The 21,586-nt window shown below is 38.7% G+C and overlaps 1 protein-coding gene across 2 annotated transcripts in view; it reads right to left on the reverse strand.

The window, feature by feature from the left end:
- Positions 1 to 21,586, reverse strand: part of PDE7B (phosphodiesterase 7B) — an 80,781-nt gene that overhangs the window by 27,522 nt on the left and 31,673 nt on the right. For both annotated transcript variants that reach the window (XM_070952356.1, XM_070952349.1), the window contains 2 exons: positions 15,582 to 15,665; positions 2,358 to 2,509 (listed from right to left, as the gene is read on the reverse strand). In XM_070952356.1, coding sequence (XP_070808457.1) covers positions 2,358 to 2,509; positions 15,582 to 15,665 — 236 coding nt within the window. The remainder of the gene's footprint in view (positions 1 to 2,357; positions 2,510 to 15,581; positions 15,666 to 21,586) is intronic.

The following is a 21,586-nucleotide window of genomic DNA, read 5'->3' on the forward strand; positions in this document are numbered from 1 at the left end:
TATACCGATACAATTCCTACCTATCACATAATACTAATACAATAATTCTTAAACTCTTGATTTATCCATATTTCTCTATCCCAACATTTCTCCTCCTCTCCAACCATTGATACATTTTTATTCCAGATTTCATGATATTCCATTTCACCCTTGTCTTTGTATTCTAGAGTCAGCTTTACACATTTTATTTAGGGAGATTTGGGGGTATAAAACAAAAACTTTGAGATTGCATGGGATTGATAGGCTTTGAGATGCTTAACCCGTTTAAGGATGAATAATGTAAATTTTAGTTAATGCCTGACTTAAAATGCCTACATTTGTGCAATGGAGAAAACAATCCACACACATTTGAAAAGGGAGAAGCCTGCCAGAACTGGGGAAGGAATTCTGGCTTAAAAAATAAAACACAGCAGCAGGGTTCACACAGTGGTTGTTAAATGAGTTACACCCAATTGTACATTTTTTTTTGCCATAGTTGTTAAGCGAGTCATTACAGTGGTTAAGTAAATCATGTGGTCATTAGACAAATCTGGCCTTCCCCCATAGACTTTGCTTGTTGGAAGCCAGCTAGGAAGGTTGCAAATGGTGATCTCATATGACCTCTTGAGATTGCAACCATAGTAACGGCGTGCCAGTTGTGGAGTGCCTGAATTTTGATCATGTGACTAAAGGGATGCGCAACACTTATAAGTACGATGTAATTCACTTTTTTTCAGTGCCATTGTAATTTCAAACAGTGGCTAAGTATTGCTTGTAAGTTGCGGACTATCTATATTTGGTTTGCCATTTTGATTTATAAATCATGGTTTATACTTGAGTTCTGTTACATAATCAAAATATATGTAATTATCAGTAAGCCATACCACTCCAAGCTCTGGGTGCCTTATAATAACTCTTAAAGAGACAGATCCAAAGCTTGATCCTGAGGAGACGTATATCAGCAACAATAAATTATTTTCACGCTGAAGTGTATGAATCCTGAAATAGTCTCATCAACTAATTCCTGAAGCTAGCCGGGTTCTACAGATAAATCCATCTAGTATTAACTGTCCTGATGGGACTAATACAAATCAATATTGAAGCATTAAGTTCCATCATATAGGTAGTCCTCCAGTTATGACCACAATTGAACCCAAAATTTCTGTCACTAAGAGAGGCAGTTGCTAAGTGAATTTTTCCCCATAGCATAACCTTTTCTGCCACAACTGTTAAGTGAATCACTGCAGTTGTTAGAGCGAATCATGTGGTTATTAAGCAAATCTGGTGATCATATGACCCTGCAACGGTGCAACTGTCAAAAATACATGCCAGTTGCCACACACTTGAATTTTGAACACATGGCCATGGGGATCATTCACTCCAATGGTCATAAGTGTAAAAATAAGTCACATTTTCACTGCCATTGTAACTTCGTATGCTCACTAAATGAATAGTTGTAAGTCGAGGACTACCTGTAATGTATCTAAATCAATTAAAATAGATAAAGGGGCATGGTTGAAAGGTTATAATTCATCCCAGGCAGTGGTGGGTTGCCTCTGGTTTGGACCGGTTCGCAAGAACCGGTAGTAAAACCGGCAGGAGGCTCTGCCCACTGACCCGGATGTCATCATAGGTGATCTAAGCATGCGCAGAAGCTTCTGTGCATGTGTAGAAGAAGGCACATGCAGGTGCGATGTAAACCAGTAGCAAAGGTAAGTAGAACCCACCCCTGAGCCCAGGACAGTTTTACTTGGATACGGTGCTGCTACAGTTGAAAGCTATGATTCCACACTTATATATTCGAGAGTTCAACAAGAAAGACCTCTGAATTGACATGTACAAGACTGTACTGTACAGTATTAATATTTTTTTCTGTCAACTTCTTTCAGCTAGCGTACTTTAGAATCAATCTTGCCTATATGGCAGACGGATTAAATTAATAATACAGTTTAGGCCCGATTCAGATAATCAAATCCTAACTGTGACATCTTGGCATAAGTCTCTGTGTTTGCAAACCTCTTTCATGCTGCTTTTCATTCAAACATACCAGGAAGCTTCTCATTATTCCCAATATGGTCTAAAGGTTAAGGCACCAGGATAGAAACTGGGGGACCCTGAGTTCTAGGCATGAAAGCTGGGTGTATGACTTTGGGCCTCTCAGCCCAGGGTTTTTATTGTGGTGAAAATAGGAGGAGAGGATATTAGGTATGTTTGATGCATTGAATTATTCATGAAAATAATAAAGACAGGATAACAATCAATCAATCAATCAATCAATCAATCAATCAATCAATCAAATTAATGGTTAAACTAGGAATGAGATTCCAAATGCAGCTTGATTATAAGAACTGAACTTGATAGAATAGATTGCTTTTTACCCTTGCTTGACCAAGGTAGTCTTCATCCAATAAATACAATGAGGCTTGTGGTATGATTCCACGCAATAGCCTGGATGCATGGAAGTATCTCTGAAAACTTAGCAGTCTCTTAACTTTTTTCTTTGTTCCAATTTCTCCAGAGTAAATGGTATCTATGGGAAAAAGTGGGGATAGAAGATCTTCAGTAAAGTAATAAACACCAACTTCACAAAAGCAGAATCTTGGTTAGCTGTTTTTAAATTTTCTGAATAATATAATTATGCTCTTATTTTCCCTAGTCACAAGAAATAAGATACTACCATCACATTCTATTTAAAAATGTGGTAAGTTGTTGAAACTAGGAAGAATCAAAATATCACTTCTTTATTGTTTTTCTACTGCCTAAACTGGACTGCCTGTAGACTTAGCCCTAGTAGACATCAGTTTAGGGAAACCAAATTTTAGGGAGTACCAAAATTGAAAAGATTTCTGAAAAAAACACACAAAAAATAGAAATATATATATATGTATATATATTGAATATGTTTTATTGGTACATTTTTCCTTTAAAAATTCCTTTAAAATTTCCTTTAAAAATTCCATGTCTATCTGAACAGCATGTTGTCTGGGCATAATCAATTTTGAATAAAGATACAATAACCATAATCATATTAGTAATCTTAATAGACCTTTCAATATTAATCATAAAATAATAATACAATTAGTCTGTCCATCTTGCAATATTTTCAATACAAATTTTTATTATCTGTAATTTTTTTTTAAATTCTAACTTCTGTTTTTGTTAGTTAACCATTGGTAAAATATATCCCATGTTTAAAAGTATTCTGTTTCTTCCTTTTCTTTTATCTTAAGTGTCAATCTATCCATCTCAGCACATTCTAATATTTTTTTTTATTATACTTTCATCTGTTGGGACCTCATCATTTTTCCATTGTTGTGCAAACACTATTCTTGCTGCCGTTACTACATGCAGAATTAAATATGTAATCCCTTTATTATACTGTTCTGGTAGTATCCCCAGCAGAAATATTTCTGGTTTCAAATCTATGTGTTGTTTTATCATTTTTTCTAACCAAGTATGTATTTTAGTCCAGTAGTTTTTTGCCTTTGGGCATGTCCACCACATATGATAATATGAACCTGATATCTGATTACACTTCTAACATTTAGCTGATAATTTTGCTAACCTCGCTGGTGGTAAATGCCACCTACAAAACATTTTTATAGGCCGTTGACATTGTTAATTTACAGTTTCTATCCCACAATTTCTTCCATTTGTCTAATTCTATTGAGTAACCAAAGTTTTTAGCATTTATCATTGTTTCTTTCACTTGCTCATCTTCCATTTTAATACTCCTTATACCTTACAATCTTTTCCATATTAATCACATTCGGATGAATCAGTGCCTCCATCATGGAAAGCCAGACTGATATTTTTATATAGTGTCTTTCTTTAATTTCCCGCCATACTAACAGCAGTGCATTTCTAACAAGGTGCCTTTGAAAATATCCATATATTTTATTTTTCCCATACCATAGAAAGGCTTGCCACTCCAGTTGAAGATCATGTCCCTCCAAAGTTAATAGACTTTTATGTCTCAAATTTACCCACTCTTTCACCCAGATAAGTGCAGAGACCTGGTAATATAGCTCTCAATCTGGCAACCCAAGGCTTTCAATTTAGTATCTTCTGGCAGGTTTCTTCCCCCCACCCTATATACATTCTAAATAATTTTAAGTATATCACCGCCCCTGTTTATTATATGTCAACAATTCTGTGAAGTCTTATTTTTTACTACAAAAAATAGAAAAATATCAATGTCTCATCCTGTGAATCAGTGCGCCAGCTCAAGGATTAAATAAGACTTCACAGAGTTGTTGACATATAATAAACAGGGGCGCTGATGTACTTTAAATTATTTAGAATGTATATAGGGTGAAAAAAATGGTCCAGAGTTGAAAAATCACAACTGTAAATCTTCAAATGTCAAAGAAAAAAGAAACAAAAAAACATCATTTTGAAATTCTTAGCAAACCCAGAAGATGAGTCAAACCATAAGAGATGCCAGATATGACTTTGCCTAGAGTGCCAAAATGTCTATAGCCTGGCCTAAACAGATATGTGAGTAAAGAGAATTATTTAAATGTATTAGAGCTATCTGATCTGGGTTGCCTGCTGGATGGCACAAAAGTTTCCTATGTACATCCCTTTATTTTCATCTGCTGGTCATCCTGATTTTTGTACCTATTAGCCCTTATATGCATCCCATATTTCAGTTAAGAAATAAAACAAAACATGATTGTAATACACAATATTTTGTGCCTGCATTTAACATCAAGGGAATTTTAAATGAATTTTCATTCTACCATCTCTTTGTCCTTACTGGCAAATTCACAGTGTTTTCCTTCTACACTGTAAATCCGAAAGAAAAAAATCAACTTTATTTATCATATTAACATATCTCTGCACAGCTTCCTTAAAACGACTGTTATATTCAAAGAGCAAAACTTGACAATTTTTTTCAATTCATCTCAATACAGTAACATAGAGTACCTAACATAGAGATTTCAAACTAAACCTTATTGTGTCCCTTTAGTAGTACTTATGTAAGGCGTATCCACATTAAAGGTACAGCATTTCTCATATTACATACAAACTGTCGCTTAAGAGCAAATGACAAAAGATTGCTTTATTTCATAGAGAAAGTGCATAATCAATCTGACTTGATTACTCAATATCCAAATCCAGAGCTACTGACGTGATTATGCTGGCCACATACAAAACATTGTCTACTTTTATTTCAGAACTAAGGCTTTAAAATGTTTTACAAGGTGCCCTGGGATATATTTGTTTTGAAATCTGATTTAATAATATCTTAAATTAAATAAAAAAAAACAAATCTCCCCTTCAGTATTAAAACTAAACATTTTAGTCTTTCCAAAATAAAATTTACCTGGTTAATGCAAATGGAATTTTAAGGCTAAAGCCTTGGATTTCTCCAATGCTCCACTGGCTGAAGTTAATTTTTGCTTTTTTAAAGTAAATATTTACTTATTTAAAAACATTTTTGTCCTGCACTCAGCTGCTGGCAGAATACCTTATATGTAGTCAAAAAAACAACCACCTTGGCCTTCAGGTTTCCAATTTATAAAAGCACGTTGCATGCACATGTGTTCTTAAACACTTATAGTGACAGAGAAGGGGAGGAAAAAGAGGCACCAATTCCAAGTGTTTTCTATGAGGTAAAAATATCTAAGTACATTCCAACTTGAGTGCATAACTTAAGCAAAGAAATACTTAAGTTTACTGTTCACCTATTTTAGCAAAAACAATTCTTTACATTATTTTGATAAATAATAATCTCTCAAAAATTGATATACTTTTTCTAATATAAGTGTCATTGTCTTCTTTCATTATTTGATTTGGTATCAAAATTACTAGAATCAAGTCGATGAACACTTTTCCTCCTATTCGTCTTCCTAGGTGTCCTAAATGCAAGAAAGATAATTTTACAGTGAAGTTGTTCAACAAGGAAATTATTACTGATCTATTTGCTAACTAACAAGCATTTGTTTTTGCCTCCATTGTCCAGTCCAGCTCCAAATTTCCACTGAAAATGAGGCAAATAATAAAATCATTGATCTATATTTTAAAAACTGCTATTGATTTATTTATAATCATTGATAACAGAGCAGTGTGGTGGGCTAGTGGTGAAGACGGTCATTCAGGTGGTTCAGAGTTCAATCCTAGATAGTGGCAGATGTTTCTCTCCTACAGTGCAAAGAAAAAATATCTGCTGCGAACTCCACATGGCATTAGAAAGGGCAGCCAGCCAGTAAATGCTCAGCTCCATCCAGTTGCTCCAACTCTACTCCAAATTAAGGGAATACAAGGTCATAAAAATCAATTTTTTAATTGATTTATTTATAAAATCTCTGCTCTGATCCCATCCTAAAAGTCTAGGGTTCTATAATGCCAATTGACCCCTGAAGAGGAATTAGTATCACATTATGCATTGAAGATTCAATAGGAAAAAGGCAGAAATTAACATGATTGTATTGAAGTCTGCTTGAAGGTGAGCCATTGACTGAGGGCAGTCTTGTCAGTGTGCAGCAATGCCCTGAGATACCTAATTGCATGTTCTCCTTACTATCCATAGCACTGATGATGTTACCTAGTTAGGGTAATGATTTGATTTGATTTGATTTAATTAATTTAATTTAATTTAATTTAATTTAATTTAATTTAATAATTTAATTTAATTTAATTTAATTTAATTTAATTTAATTTAATTTATTTAATTTAATTTAATTTAATTTAATTTAATTTAATTAATTTAATTTAATTAATTTAATTAATTTAATTTAATTTAATTTAATTTAATTTAATTTAATTTAATTAATTTAATTAATTAAATTTATATGCCGCCCTTCTCCGAAGACTCAGGGTGGCTCACACTTAAAAAATCATTATAAAAAGACATTGAAAAATTAAAAAACATTAAAAACATTAAAAACTCATTCACACCATTCATGGCCAGATCTCACCAGATCACAGAGCGAGATCAACAGCCCCAGGTCTGCCGGAAAAGCCAGGTCTTCACCGCTTTTTGGAAGGCCAATAGGGTGGGGATGATCCGGACCTCAGGAGGTAACTGGTTCCGGAGAGCTGGGACAGCCACAGAGAAGGCCCTCCCCCACGGGCCTGCCAGCCGACATTGTTTAGCTGACGGGACCCAGAGGAGACCAACTCTGTGGGATTTTACTGGTCGCTGGAAGCTATGCGGCAGAAGGCGGTCTCGAAGATAACCTGGCCCTGAGCCATGTAGGGCTTTAAAGGTAATAACCAACACCTTGAATTGTGACTGGAGACCAATAGGGAGCCAGTGCAGCTCGTGGAGAATTTGTGTAATGGGGTGTACCTAGGTGCACCCACGGCAGCTCGCACAGCTGCGTTCTGGACCAACTGTAGTCTCCGAACACTTTTCAAGGGTAGCCACCTGTAGAGCGCGTTGCAATAATCTAACTGTGAGGTGACAAGGGCATGAGTGACTATGAGGAGAGCCTCCCGATCCATGTAGGGTTGCAATTGGTGCACCAGGCGAACCTGTGCAAAGGTCCGCCTAGCCACAGCAGTCAGATGTTGCTCTAATCTTAGCTGTGAGTCTAGGAGGACACCCAAATTGCGAGCCCGTTCTGAGGGGGACAATTTCTCCCTCCCAAGAACCAAGGATGGACAATCGACATAGTCTTTAGGAGGCAATACTCACAGCAATACCCACAATACCCATAATGAAATGTCTGCAAGACAACAAGCAAGCTCAGAGAGCAACAAGGACCCCTCATTTCAATCCTGAGCTACAAATATTCTCTTTTATTGATATTGGGGGTTCTAAGATGGCAAATATTTGCAACTCCCACCTCCTTAACCCCTCCCCCCAATTTGAAGGCTAATGAGGTATCCTTAAGAAACTATATTATATACATTATTATTATTATTATTATTATTATTATTATTATTATTATTATTTATTAGATTTCTATACCGCCCTACTCCCGAAGGACTCAGGGCGGTGCACAGCCAAACAATAAAAACACATACAATACAAAATTTAAAAAATAGAATAAAATCAAATTAAATAATTTTGGCCCCGACAAATTTAAAACCCCAAACTTTTAAAACCAATTTAAAATTGAATATATAAATACTAAAAGATATTTAAAATTTTAAAAATCTTTTATAAAAGAGGGGGAAAATTAGGCCAGGCCGGCCTGGTGAAATAGTAAGGTCTTTAAGGCGCGGCGGAAGGTGCGCAGATCCGGGATCCTCCGTATCTCTGGGGGGAGCTCGTTCCAGATAGTAGGTGCCCCCACAGAGAAGGCTCTCCCCCTGGGGGCCGCCAGTCGGCATTGTTTGGCTGACGGCACCCGGAGGAGCCCCTCTCTATGGGAGCGTACCGGCCGGTGGGAGGCTATTGGTGGTAGTAGGCGGTCCCGCAAGTACCCAGGTCCTAAGCCATGGAGCGCTTTAAAGGTGGTAACCAAAACCTTGAAGCGCACCCGGAAGACCACCGGGAGCCAGTGCAGCTCGCGCAGGAGAGGTGTTACATGGGAACGCCATGTCGCTCCCATTACCACCCGCGCGGCCGCACTCTGCGCCAGTTGGAGCCTCCGGGTGCTCCTCAAGGGGAGCCCCATGTAGAGAGCGTTGCAATAGTCCAGGCGGGAGGTGACAAGGGCATGAGTGACCATGCGTAAAGAGTCCCGATCCAGAAAGGGACGCAACTGGCGAATCAGGCGAACCTGATGAAAAATCCTCCCGGTCACGGCCGTCAAGTGCTCTTCTAAAGACAGCCGTGAATCCAGGAGGACGCCCAAGTTGCGAGCCCTCTCCGTGGGGGCCAATGATTCGCCCCCAATAGTCAGTGATGGCGTCAACTGACTATATCGGGACGTCGGAAACCACAGCCACTCAGTCTTGGATGGGTTGAGCCTGAGCCTGTTCCTCCCCATCCAGATCCGTACGGCCTCCAGGCACCGGGACATCACTTCAAGGGCATCGTTGGGGTGATCCGGGGTGGAGATGTACAGCTGGGTGTCGTCAGCGTACTGATGGTACTCCACCCCGAAACCACGGATGATCTCGCCCAGTGGCTTCACATAAATGTTGAACAGGAGAGGCGAGAGGACCGACCCTTGCGGCACCCCACATATGAGGGGCCTCGGGGTCGACCTCTGTCCCCCTGTCAACACAGACTGCAACCGGTCAGAGAGAAAGGAGGAGAACCACCGCAACACAGTGCCTCCCACCCCCAACTCTTCCAACCGGTGCAGCATGATACCATGGTCGATGGTATCAAAAGCCGCTGAGAGATCTAACAGGACCAGGACAGAGGAGCACCCCCTGTCCCGAGCCCTCCAGAGATCATCAACCAACGCGACCAATGCTGTTTCCGTGCTGTACCCGGGCCTGAAGCCCGACTGGAACGGATCCAGATACGTCGTTTCATCCAGGTGCTGGGGGAGCTGTTGCGCGACCACACTCTCAACAACCTTCGCAACAAAGCGAAGATTGGAGACCGGACGATAATTTACCAACATTGCCGGGTCCAGGGAAGGCTTCTTGAGGAGAGGCCTCACCACCGCCTCTTTCAAGGCGGCGGGAAAGTCACCCTCACTCAGCGAAGCGTTTATAATCCCCTGGAGCCAGCCTCGTGTCACTTCCCGGGAAGCCAGTACTAACCAGGAAGGACACGGGTCCAATAAACAAGTGGTCGCGTTCAGTCTACCCAGAATCCTGTCCACGTCCTCAGGGGTCACAGGATCAAACTCATCCCAGATAACATTCTCAAGACCTGCCCCTGTCTCTCCCCCTGAGACTACCCAGTCGGAGTCCAAATCTTCCCGAATCTGAGTGATTTTGTCATACAGATACTGAACAAAATCCTCGGCTCTACCCTCCAAGGGGTCCTCCCGCGCTTCCTGGTGGAGCAGGGAGCGGGTCACCCTAAAGAGGGCGGCCGGGCGATTATCTGATGACGCAATAAGAGCAGCAAAATAACTACATTTCGCTGCTTTTATCGCCACTAAGTAATTCCTAATGTGGGATCTTACTAGTGTCCGGTCAGATTCAAGAAGACTGGCCCTCCAACTACTCTCTAGGCGTCTTTTCTGGCGCTTCAACTCCCTCAGCTCCTCGGTAAACCAAGGAGCCAATTGAGATCGGCGCCGGGTCAGAGGCCGCAAAGGCACGACCCGATCCAGAGCACCAGCAGCCGCCCTATCCCAGGCGGCCACCAGGTCTCCAGTCGAGGCGTGTGCCAGAACCTCAGGAAATGGCCCAAGCTCCGTCTGGAATCTGTCAGGTTCCATCAGGCGCCTGGGGCGGAACCATCTGACCGGCTCCGCCTCCCTGCGGCGGGGTGCAGCGGTTCGAAAGTCGAGACGAAGGAGAGAGTGATCTGACCATGACAAGGGTTCAGTAACTATATCCCCTATATCAAGATCCCTCAACCACTGTCCAGAGACAAAAGCCAGATCCAGCGTGTTTCCCCCTGTGTGGGTAGGGCCATGAATTAACTGGGTCAGGTCCATAGCTGTCATGGAAGCCATGAACTCCCGAGCCATCTCTGACGTCTCACCCATGGACGGCAGGTTGAAATCCCCCATGACCATAAGCTTAGGGGTATCAACCGCCACCGCGGCGATGACGTTGAGTAGCTCGGGCAGGGCTGTTGCCACGTGGCAGGGAGCCAGGTACGTGATCAGCAAACCCATCTGAACCCCATGACCCCATTTCACAAAAAGGGATTCACATTGAATTATAAACACAATAACTAAACACATAAGGAATTATATAAGATAAGCTCTTTTACCTAGATACTTTTGAAGTCATTTTTAAAAGGGTTAATACTTTATGGCTGATTGTAAAGTCAAAGAAAGGAAATGCCCTTCTTTCCCTGTTCCTGTTCCTCCTTAAAGCAAATGAACCTGTAATAATAGAATATATCCAGCTTTTTCATTTATCATCTTAATGGCTCTTTAACTTTGTTTTCTCTCTTCCTTACGGCAGTTGAAAAATATCCTGTGTTATCATCACAACACCCTTTTCCTTGGAACAGAAGGTCAGGTAACAAATTAAATAACCAATCTCATAGTTTAAAGTATATACTTTAGTTTTAGAAACTGTGGAAAATAATCAAGTAACTAATTAAATACTTGTGGAGATAATGTTAAATAATATAAAGTGTTTCTAGATAAGAAAAGCTATACTCCTGATCCAAGAACATACTTTAACTGAATAAAAAGATTGCAACAGGTGGGTATGATTTGGTTAAAATGCTTCAGCAGATTGGTATGGAGTAATGAAATAAAAATAACATTCTAATTGATTTTTGGTATTGAATTTAACAGTTTAAAATGGTGATGATAATTTGGAAAATGGAGGACTGTTTCTTCAAGCAGAATTCTATATCCAGGGGTGGGATTCAGCTGGTTCAGACCAGTTCGGGTGAACCGGATGTTAATTTTAATCTGGTTCGCCAAACTGGTAGTTAAAAGGACTGGCTGACCACACCCACCTCACCTCGCCCCTCCCAGGAGTCTCCATTTTGGATACCAGGTAAGTGTAGGGCATGTGCGGAGCTTGAGGAGGGTGAAAAATGGGCCTACTGGAAGTACCAGAAGTTCTGAAACGGATCCATTTCCAGCCTCTGGAAGGTCTCTGGACCCTGGGGGAGGCTATTTTCACCCTCCCAGAAGCTTGAGAAAAGCCTCCGGAGCCTGGGGAAGGCTAAAACAACCCCTCACTGTGGTGTAGGAAGCCAACTAGGCCACAACCCCATGGCCATGCCCACCCAGCAACCGGGCACAGAACTGGTTGTTAAAATTTTTCAATCTCACCCCTGTCTATACCTATAGATATTGTTCATCCTATTTCATCTTGTCAGTGCACTGTTGAATCCAAAAGTCTAGCAAAACCTTCCTACCTTACTCCTGGCCTCTCTCTTTCCAATATCTGTAACCCATGTAAATTTTATACCAAACTGTATATGGCTTTATCAGTATTCTGAACTGGCCTGGAAATCTACTGGCAGCCAGCTCAGTGGTCTTAAAATCAGTGTTCCTCTGCTGAAGTGAGAATGTGCCAGTGACAGTCTGGGCATTGCATTCTGTATCAGTTGTAGCTTCCAGGTTATCTTGAAAAGAAACCACATGTGGAATTACAGTTGTCCAACCAATTGGTGATAAAGGATAGCACTGTCATTAGGACACTGCAACCAAAGCTGGGCAAAAGCCCCCCAGCCATGGCTTCTATCCTCCTATGAAAAAGCAGCCATGACTCTCCAAATTATGGAGCGTGTTTAGCGGGCGTACAACCCCATCAAGAGTAACTCCTGGGACTGATGTTACTGAATGACTTGGATGTATGCAGTCAAACAGAAATTCCAGCTTCATAGGGATAATGTCAATTTATATCTCCCATGACTATCCAGTCCTTAACAGCCATCAAACACCAGTTCAAGACTTCAACAGTGTCTCCAGCTCAGCCTGCAATGGGTCATCACTTGAGCCCAACTCAATAGGTAACATCTCCCAGCAATTTCATAAGGATACATTAACTTAGTTAAATTAGGATTCATAATATTGGGAAGCTGGAACATGGTACTTTAAGGTTATGTGCTAATGACTTGGATAATGAGATATAAAGAACATATATTAAATTCATAGATGATACAAAATTTGTAGTTAGTACACTAGAACAGAGAAATAAAAATAGGGTTGGTTTTTGTTTGTTTGTTTGTTTTGTTTTGTTTTTTTTGCCATTTAGGAAACAGGAACCAGCTATACAAATTAGGATAGGGGATATCTGTCTGTATAATAATACTTGTAAAAATAATGGATTACAAATTGAATATGGGTCTGCATCAGTGGTGGGATTCAAGTAATTTAACAACCGGTTCTCTGCCCTAATGATTTCTTCCAACAACCAGTTTGCCAAACTGCTCAGAAAGTTAACAACCGGTTCTCCCGAAGTGGTGCGAACTGGCTGAATCTCATCACTAGTCTGCATTATTATGCAGCTGCAAAAAGATAAATTCAGACTTAACTTACATCAACAGAAGCACTGTGTTTAAATATATTTGTTCAACTAGCTTTTTCCATTGATCACACTCCTCACCTCTCACCTTCAAGTACTGTGCCTGATTGTTGTTGTTATATTTCTAAAAGAATTCAAAGAGACTGAAATAATTCAGAGAAAGGCAACAAGGAAGATCAAAGAACTAGAAACTAAATCCTGTGATAAGCGATTCTATGAAATTGGAATTTTTAGTTTTAGAAATTAGAATTTTAGTAGGAATTTTTAACCTACCTAAAATAATAGTAAGAGTCTTTTTTTTTAAAAAAAAAAGTTATATTGGAAAAAGGAATATATTAACTGATTATGAATCATCAAGACTGTGTTGACTCTTACCAATAACAAAAACAGATTTTCTCTATGATAATTTGACCTTAGCTCGGTCCTTTAGCTCCCCAATAATAGACCCATTATTGCTATTTCTGTAGATTGTCTTCTTCTCATGTTCCTTGTCCCTTTCCCACCATTATGGACTTCTCAAAAAGCTGGATCTTTGTGTAAACATCCCAAAGTATATAATAATTTGAACCTAATCATTAATACCTCAAGTGAGAATTCTTGATAAATTAGTCATATAACCCATTATTTTCTTGACAAGGGGTATATTGACATTGTTCCTAAATCTTTGCTTTTTGTTGGCTTTAGCTTTTGATCCTTAATAATCAGGTTCCAGTTAGGAACAATACATGAAAAGCATATTCCATTTTTTTATAAACTATGGTATGAATCACTGATCCCATTTCAACAATGCAGCATGGAATTTCCTCTTGTTCTTAATTAAGGCAATCCAAAAGTGTATTCTATCAGTCACTGACAGGCAGTATGACATGATAATGAAAGCTAATTTTAATTACCACATACGAGTTACCGAAAGGATCTGCTTCGATGACTCAACAAGCAACTTAGTCAATCAGAGAATTAAATTATCAGTGCTTTACCAGGAAAACCCTTTTTGAACCAGATTAGCTTCCAATAAAATGAAGTAAATGTTTGATACAGAGATATTTGAAGTCTGAAATGTGCATCCCACAGCTAACAGGTAACACACTCATATCACACACTGAGAGAGAGTAAAAGAATGGTAAGCTTTTCATACACTGAGGGTTGTTATGAGTGATTTATTTACAGAGGCATAAAACATTAAAATTAGGTTGTTGATTTCAGTAGGATTTTTATCCCTGGTGTGATCACAACACATTTAACAAGACTAAAAGTTATCGAATGATTATACCAATAGCAATAGCACTTAGGCTTATATACTGCTTCACAATGCTTTATAGCACTCTCTAAGTGGTTTACAGAGTCAATATATTGCCCCCAACAATCTGGGTCCTCATTTTACTGACTTCAGAAGGATGGCAGGCTGAGTCAACCTTGACTCAGTGAGGATCGAACCCTTGGCAGTCAGCAGAATTAGCCTGCAATACTGCATTCTAACCACTGCACCACCTTGGCTCATAATATAATAAAATAAATACAATAAAAATATTAAATATAATTAATTATTTCATTTTATATTGTGTTACACATTTTTTTGTTTGTTCTTATATATCACGTAAACATGCATGAAAAATAGAAATTAGAGCTAAAAGTAGCACTGCAAAAAGTTCTATTCCATGATGTCTTTTGCCATATGGATTGCCTTTCCACTTGATCCACACTACCTGAAAAGTAGCTACTCAGTTAACTAAAAGTGCACATTAACAGAAATACAGTAGTTTGCCTATTAGGATAGCATATTCCTGAATTTTTATTTAATGATAGATTGCAGAAAGCACATGTGGAAAACTGGTAAGTAATAAACAATGCATTAGGAAACCTTTGAGAGTTATGGTTAAAAATGTATGTCATATCTACGTGGGGTTTTTTGTGATCGTTAAATATTTTCTTATTTTTAATCCAATTCAATTTTTTCTTGCTTCTCCTTTTAAGTAGTGTTATTATTAACAAGGCCTAGCAACTGCTCATGATAATTTTATAAGATTCCCCAGAAAACTCACATGCTCAAAATCCATTCTCAGGACACGTTTCTTCCATTATGTGTTTGTAGAGTTGCACATAACCACAATATCATCACTTTCCCCCTATTATTGATTCATTGACTACATTTTTATTCTGCCTTTTCTTTAGAAGCTGAAGGCAATGCAGTCTGTGAGCAAGGAAAAGAATTAAAGCACCCAGATTCACTTAAGTGAGATGAACGGTGTAGAAATAAATAAATTAGGAAGTCTTAAGTTGAATGGATTTGATGAGACCCTTAAAAAGAGAGAAGTCCGAAGTTTTATGAACTAAAGGTAACATACTCATAGAAGAAGCCAGCATGATTGGCCAGGATAGAAATATTTAGTGAATGGGGTTGATAAAAATTAGTTGTAATTATATTTCCTTTGAAATATTTTTTTTGCTATTCCTTAATTTCTTTTAGTATTTCTTGTCCCTTTTCCGCACTCTGTTTATCCTGAAAGAAAATAGCATGATACATTCATGCAAGCATTTTCCATTTAATAAATTTGGAGAGAGCAAAAATAAATAAATAAAATATACTTCCTCTTTCCTGGAAGCATTTCAGTGTGTGCTATACTTACTGTTAAGAAGACGGAAGTCTATGAATGGGTAGGAACCACGTCGCTCAGAAAGAACCCCTGTCTGACCTCTCAGGCGTACATCTCCTGCAAAATATAATGGGGCCAATGTTAGAGATACTGTTTTCCCCTCCCAAAATTATTTAACCCCTTATACATTATTTAAGAGTGAGATCAATTCAGAATGTTCTACGTCAGGGGTGTCAAACTCGATTTCATTGAGGGCCGCATTAGGTTATGTTTGACTGTGAGGGGCCAGGGTGGGTGTGGCCAGAGTGGGCGTGGCCAGTTCAACATCACTTGTGTCGGGGGTGACTGTGGTGGCCCAAGCGTTCTGCCAACGAAAACAGGCTCCTGAGCTCCATTTTCGGCTGCAATGGCTTCCTGCAACCCTGTGCCAGCAAAAATGGAGCTCAGGAGGGCTGCGGGCAGCCCTCTCGAGCTCCGTTTTCGCTGGCAGAGGCACCACGGGCCAATCCTTTGCTGTTTCCAGGGGAGCCCTGCAAGCCAGATCTAAATACCCTGTGGGCCGGATCCGGCCCCCGGGCCTTGAGTTTGACACCCCTGTTTTACACAGAAAATAAAGTTTCTAAAAGAAAAAAAAATTGTAAAGTTTTATTTATTTATCTAACATAGTCTTATACTGTCAGGGAAAAACCTCAAATGCCTTCAGTACTATATACATTACAATCAAACACATAATATAAATTGGTTAAAAAATGATAAGCACTGGCCATGAATAATGGGAGAGTACAATCCTGAAGTACAAATACATATGCAAATAAAGATATTTCAAAGTATAAATAATAAACGAGCCTTGGTAGTACAGAGGTTTAAGGCACCCTGTTATTAAGCTGGTTATTAAGGCCAGCTGCCTGCAATTACTGCAGGGTTCGAATCTCGCCAAGGCTCAAGGTTGACTCAGCCTTCCATCTTTTCTAAGGTAGGTGAAATGAGGACCCAGTTGTGGGGGCAATAAGATGACTTTGTATAAATATACAAAAAGGATGAAGGCTATTGCTGAACACATTGTAAGCCGCCCTGAGTCTTCGGAGAAGGGTGGCATATAAATCAAATTAAAAAAAAATAAAAAAATAAAATAAACGTTTCTCTTCAAGCAAGGAATCCTTTTTCAGCATCCAGAGGTTTTCCAGGGTAGACAGGATTGAGAATTCTGGATTCAAGTTTTTTTTTAAAAAAAATCTGTGGTGTTTTCAAGAAACACGAGTCTTCCATTGACATCACACCTTACCCTGCCAATTGCACAAAACTGGTTTGCTTTTCCCCATACTGATGATTATACTTACTTAAGCCTTATCCCACCGAAAACAATGATCCAAATTCTTGGTCTCTCTCACTTCAGTGATATTACCCCCTTGACAGTGGTGGGTTTCAAAAATTTTTACTACCGGTTCTGTGGGTGTAGCTTTGTGGGCGTGGCGTGGCTTTGTGAGTGTGGCTTTGTGGGTATGGCAGGGGAAGGATACTGTAAAATCTCTATTCCCTCCCCACTGCAGGGGAAGGTTACTGCAAAATCCCCATTTCCTCCCGATCAGCTGGGACTTGGGAGGCAGAGAATAGATGGGGCGGAGCCAGTCAGAGGTGGTATTTACCGGTTCTCTGAACTACTCAAAATTTCTGCTACCGGTTCTCCAGAACTGGTCAGAACCTGCTGAAACCCACCTCTGCCCCTTGACCAGACTCTCTGTGTCTTCAAGACAGGAAAGAAAGAAGTGTAACCACCCCTAAAGTGTCTTGATGATTTAAGTCTCAATGATTCTTCTTATCTGGTACAAAATACTATATATTGCACTATATGCTAGGGATTATGGGAACTGTAATGAGACAATTGTTATGAGCTAGGCAGCACTTTCTTCGTTTGTCTTTAGTCTAGTTTATTAGGCAGCTGTCAGGGAAGGCAGAAAGCATTGTTGACAGCTTCCCATGTCTGGAACATCAGCTCCACACAAACTTAATATAAAGAGCGACATTTAAATTTCTGCGCTGCTTGGCTACGACTCAGTTGTCAAAGAAGAAATGCTATTAGATCCAGAGCAGGAGAATAGGCTAGGAAAGGTTTAAAACCTGTAATATTATTTATTTCCTTTCGCCATCTCTTCTTCCTTTCCAGACATTCTAATTGTCATACGTAACTCCTGTTTCCAACACCACACCATCACCTCTTCATGTCTCCTCCAGAAAAAGCTGCCTCTAGAACAGGGGTCTCCAATCTTTTTCTGGAGTTGAAGTTCTCCAGGCTTAAAGTTGCCAAGGTTGGAGACCCCTGCTCTAGAAAACTGAGGCTTACTGAGCTGGATCCATATGCTGTCTTTAGGGCAGACTTGTTTTTGAGGGGTCCTTGGTGCTCTCTAAGCTTGTGGTGATGATATTACCTAATTTGGGTAATGAAACGTCTGCAAGAAAACAACCAAGGTAAGAGAGCACCAAGGATCCCTCATTTCAACCCTGACTTACAAATATTCTCCTTTGTTGAGACTTGCTTTTGTTGAAAGAGGGCTGAGGCTGAGCTAACTTATTCTGGGGGTGCCTTTGTGGCACAAGAGGGCACTGACAGGGCAAAAGATGTACCTGCTAGGAATTTGAGCTCCTTGATATTATTCAACCTTAGGAAACATGTTTAAGATTCCTTTTTAAGTAACCAGCTTAAATACATTTAAATTTTCCATTTAAAATGGAAATTGTAATGGGCAGGATCAGAACCAAATTTTCTAGCCTTTTATGGCTGTGAATATGTGCTTAAGTATGGCAATTCTTCCTAAAACATTAAAAATGGGTGAATTTGAAGAAGCTTGGTAGAAATCCTGATCGTTAGATATTATTACACAGGTTTATTACATAACTTTTTGTTCCAAGGGATGATTACCAGAATAAAAATAAAGTATGCTTAGCTTTTGTGGATTACATACTTTGCACGGAATAGGGAGTTTGTTTTGTTTTAGTGCAGAGAACATGAAGAGAGATATAACTAAATTGCTCACTTAGCAAAAGATAATGCATGGGGTTGCTATGGCAACCTTGCAGCCTGGGGGTACTTCGTTAAATGTTTCTAAAATGCTACATTATAGTAAAATGCATTTTTTAATTATGTAATTAATACATAATTGCCACCTTATAAAAAATGTGCATATCAATATGGAAATTGAAAGAAAAAATGTGGTTCATCACTGACATTTTGAGAAAAAAAAAATCTTCTTTCAGCTGCTGGCTGCCCCCTTCCATTTTTTTCAACTCTGGTGCCAGACTTGGATCTTCTCAATTGTATCAAGGAACTTGCTCTTTTCCCCTTCTGAAGGCACTCCACATACATTTTAGCAGTTGAAATTTCACAGATAGTAATGAAAACAGCTTATCAGCAGCATTGCCATTTTGCCTGCTCAGCTTTTGCTAGATTTAACCATTGGCCTCATAGCCACCTTTTTATTTTTATTTTTTGCTGTCAGCACAACTAACTCGGATGTCTGCTTCTATTTCTCAATGAGACAAAAACCTGGAGTTGATAAAGATTGGGTTCAGTAAGGAATGTTATGCTATGAAAGTAGAAGGGAAGACGTAACCTTGAAAAAATAAAAAAATAAAAGAGGTTAATTACAAATCTGAATTAGGAAAGTAAAAAAAGAAAAGAAAAAGAAAGCACTACTTTAGGCTGTGATCTGTCAGAAATTATTCAGGAAAAGAAAATCTCTTATTGGAAAGCTAGCCAAACTTTGACCCTGGAAGAGATAAACTATGTGTGACAAGATCATGTTGAGTTCTAAGCAAATGGCTTTTCTTCCCAACCATGTCTGTATGAAAGAATTTAAATTCAATGTCCCTCTATATACATAATGTATATATACATTATATACATTATGCTCTATATACATAATGTAAAATCCTGTTGGGCTGAAGTGGACTGTGTTACTGTGTAGGATGTAAATTGAGAATTTTCCTGTTTAGACAGTAAAGTCTTAACCACCGAAAAACATTCTGGTGTGAAGATAGTTTTGTTCTCACAAAACTGTACCGCAGTATAAAGATGTGATTATAATATCTGTAGCATGAATCTACCTATGCCGAGTACAGTATTGTGTGAAGAGAAGGTGCTATATTAGATTTTGCCGTTCCAAAATAAATAGAATATGAAAGTTTTGAATGCACTCCTTCATATGTTATGGTCTGTAACATGGAGATAGCTGATCAAGAAGTGAATCCTGTTCCAATAATGGATTGTCATATTCAGCAAGATAGGGTCAAACAATGTCACTCAGGCAACAATGTGCTCCTTAAATCTCTCAAATTACTAAAAAAATATTTAAAATATCTTTTGAAAATGTGGGAAAATTTAAAACAATATCCTATGGATAATTTATTACTTGTATGAAATGTATCACATTTTTTCGGGGCATGAGGATTTTCTGAGTCAATATATATATTTTTTAAAAAAATTGATTTATATGCCGCCCTTCTCCGGAGACTCAGGGCGGCTTACAATGCGTTAAGCAATAGCCTAAATTGTAGCATATATTATGTAATGTGATAGTGCCTTAAGGCAATCTGTACCCAATAACCTCTGCATAACCTCTTATTAAAGATAAACTTGGTGCTTTTCCTATGGCAGGGGAAGGGGGAAGCAATTTCATTTGTCCAAACACAACTCTTGTTAGAGTTACACCTGCATTTTAAAAGGCTTTTGTGATCGTTGGTAATCTCTACCCTTTGGGATGATAGGATTTCCCCAGTTTAAATGTGAGTTAATATGAGAAAAGAGAAATCACCCATCTCTTTAAAGATGATGACCATATACAATCTTGAGAGAAGAGAATATTTGTAGGTCAAATATTTGAACTGAGAGATCCTTGGTGCTCTGTGAGCTTGGTGGTTTTCTTGCAAATGTTTCATTATCAAATTAGATAACATCATCAGTACACTGAAAAGTTATGATGACATCAGTGGGTATGACAATAGTCTTAACGGCATATTAACCTACATTTCTGAATTATGTGCTACAAAACCTTGCTTATTTCACTGATGTTCATGTGTGTGTAGGAAATACTCAGGCTATATATGTTAAAATAGACAGGAAGAGAAGAGGGAATGATTAAAGATGGCTCATGTCGCTTCATCATGAAAGAAAAAAATAAAATGGGAAAAGAAATTCCAGCCATCCCAACTATAAAAAATGTTGTCTGGAAGAGTAAAATATGCTTAGGAAAAAAGAAAAGCTGAAATTCAATTATATAAGTATCTTCTAGAGGGGCAACAGCAGATGAAAAAAATTATATGACACAAATACATTTAAAATTACATTCAGTATTTCACACATAGAAATCAACAGCAAGGAAGAGACTCAAAATAGCGCTGAACAGCATGTAAGAAAATGCAAAAGTATTAAACAGATGCAGGGATATTTTGAATTCCACATGACTGGAAGGTACTTCAGTGAAAAGTTATTATCGATTTATTATTTCAATTTATATAGCTGCTCATGTCAAGTATATGATTCTGGGCAGCTAATAGCAATTAAAAGCTTTATAAAATAACAAAAATAAAATTACCAAACCATATTTTTTTTAAAAAAACCACATGTACACAAATCTATCAGCACCACATATGTGCTGTAAAGCACTCTGATTCTGATTTAAGAACATGTTTACATATGAAATGGCCTGGCTCTAAGAAATCAATCAAAGTGAAACAACTGCCATGGGTTTCAAATATTTTACCTTCTAAAGAATTAACTAGTTAATCAACTCCAGCGGAAAGGAGAGATGCCTATTTCAGTATTGAATATGTTATTCACTAAGAGAGCACATTGAGTTTTCTTCCCTGCATTTTGTATCCCCACCCCGGTCTCTTTGCCAATTATAGTACAACATATCCTATTATCAAGGAGATGATGTAACATCTGGATTTTCCACAGCACTTGTGTTACTATTGCTACCTGTTGGAAAAGCAAATTAGGCCATCTTTAATTTTATTGTTTATTCTTCCAAGTGTCATCTGCTTTG

This window comes from Pituophis catenifer, unplaced genomic scaffold (assembly GCF_029215685.1).
Source record: "Pituophis catenifer annectens isolate HBS135680 unplaced genomic scaffold, rPitCat1.0.hap2 SCAF_1, whole genome shotgun sequence".
Lineage (NCBI taxonomy): Eukaryota > Metazoa > Chordata > Lepidosauria > Squamata > Colubridae > Pituophis > Pituophis catenifer.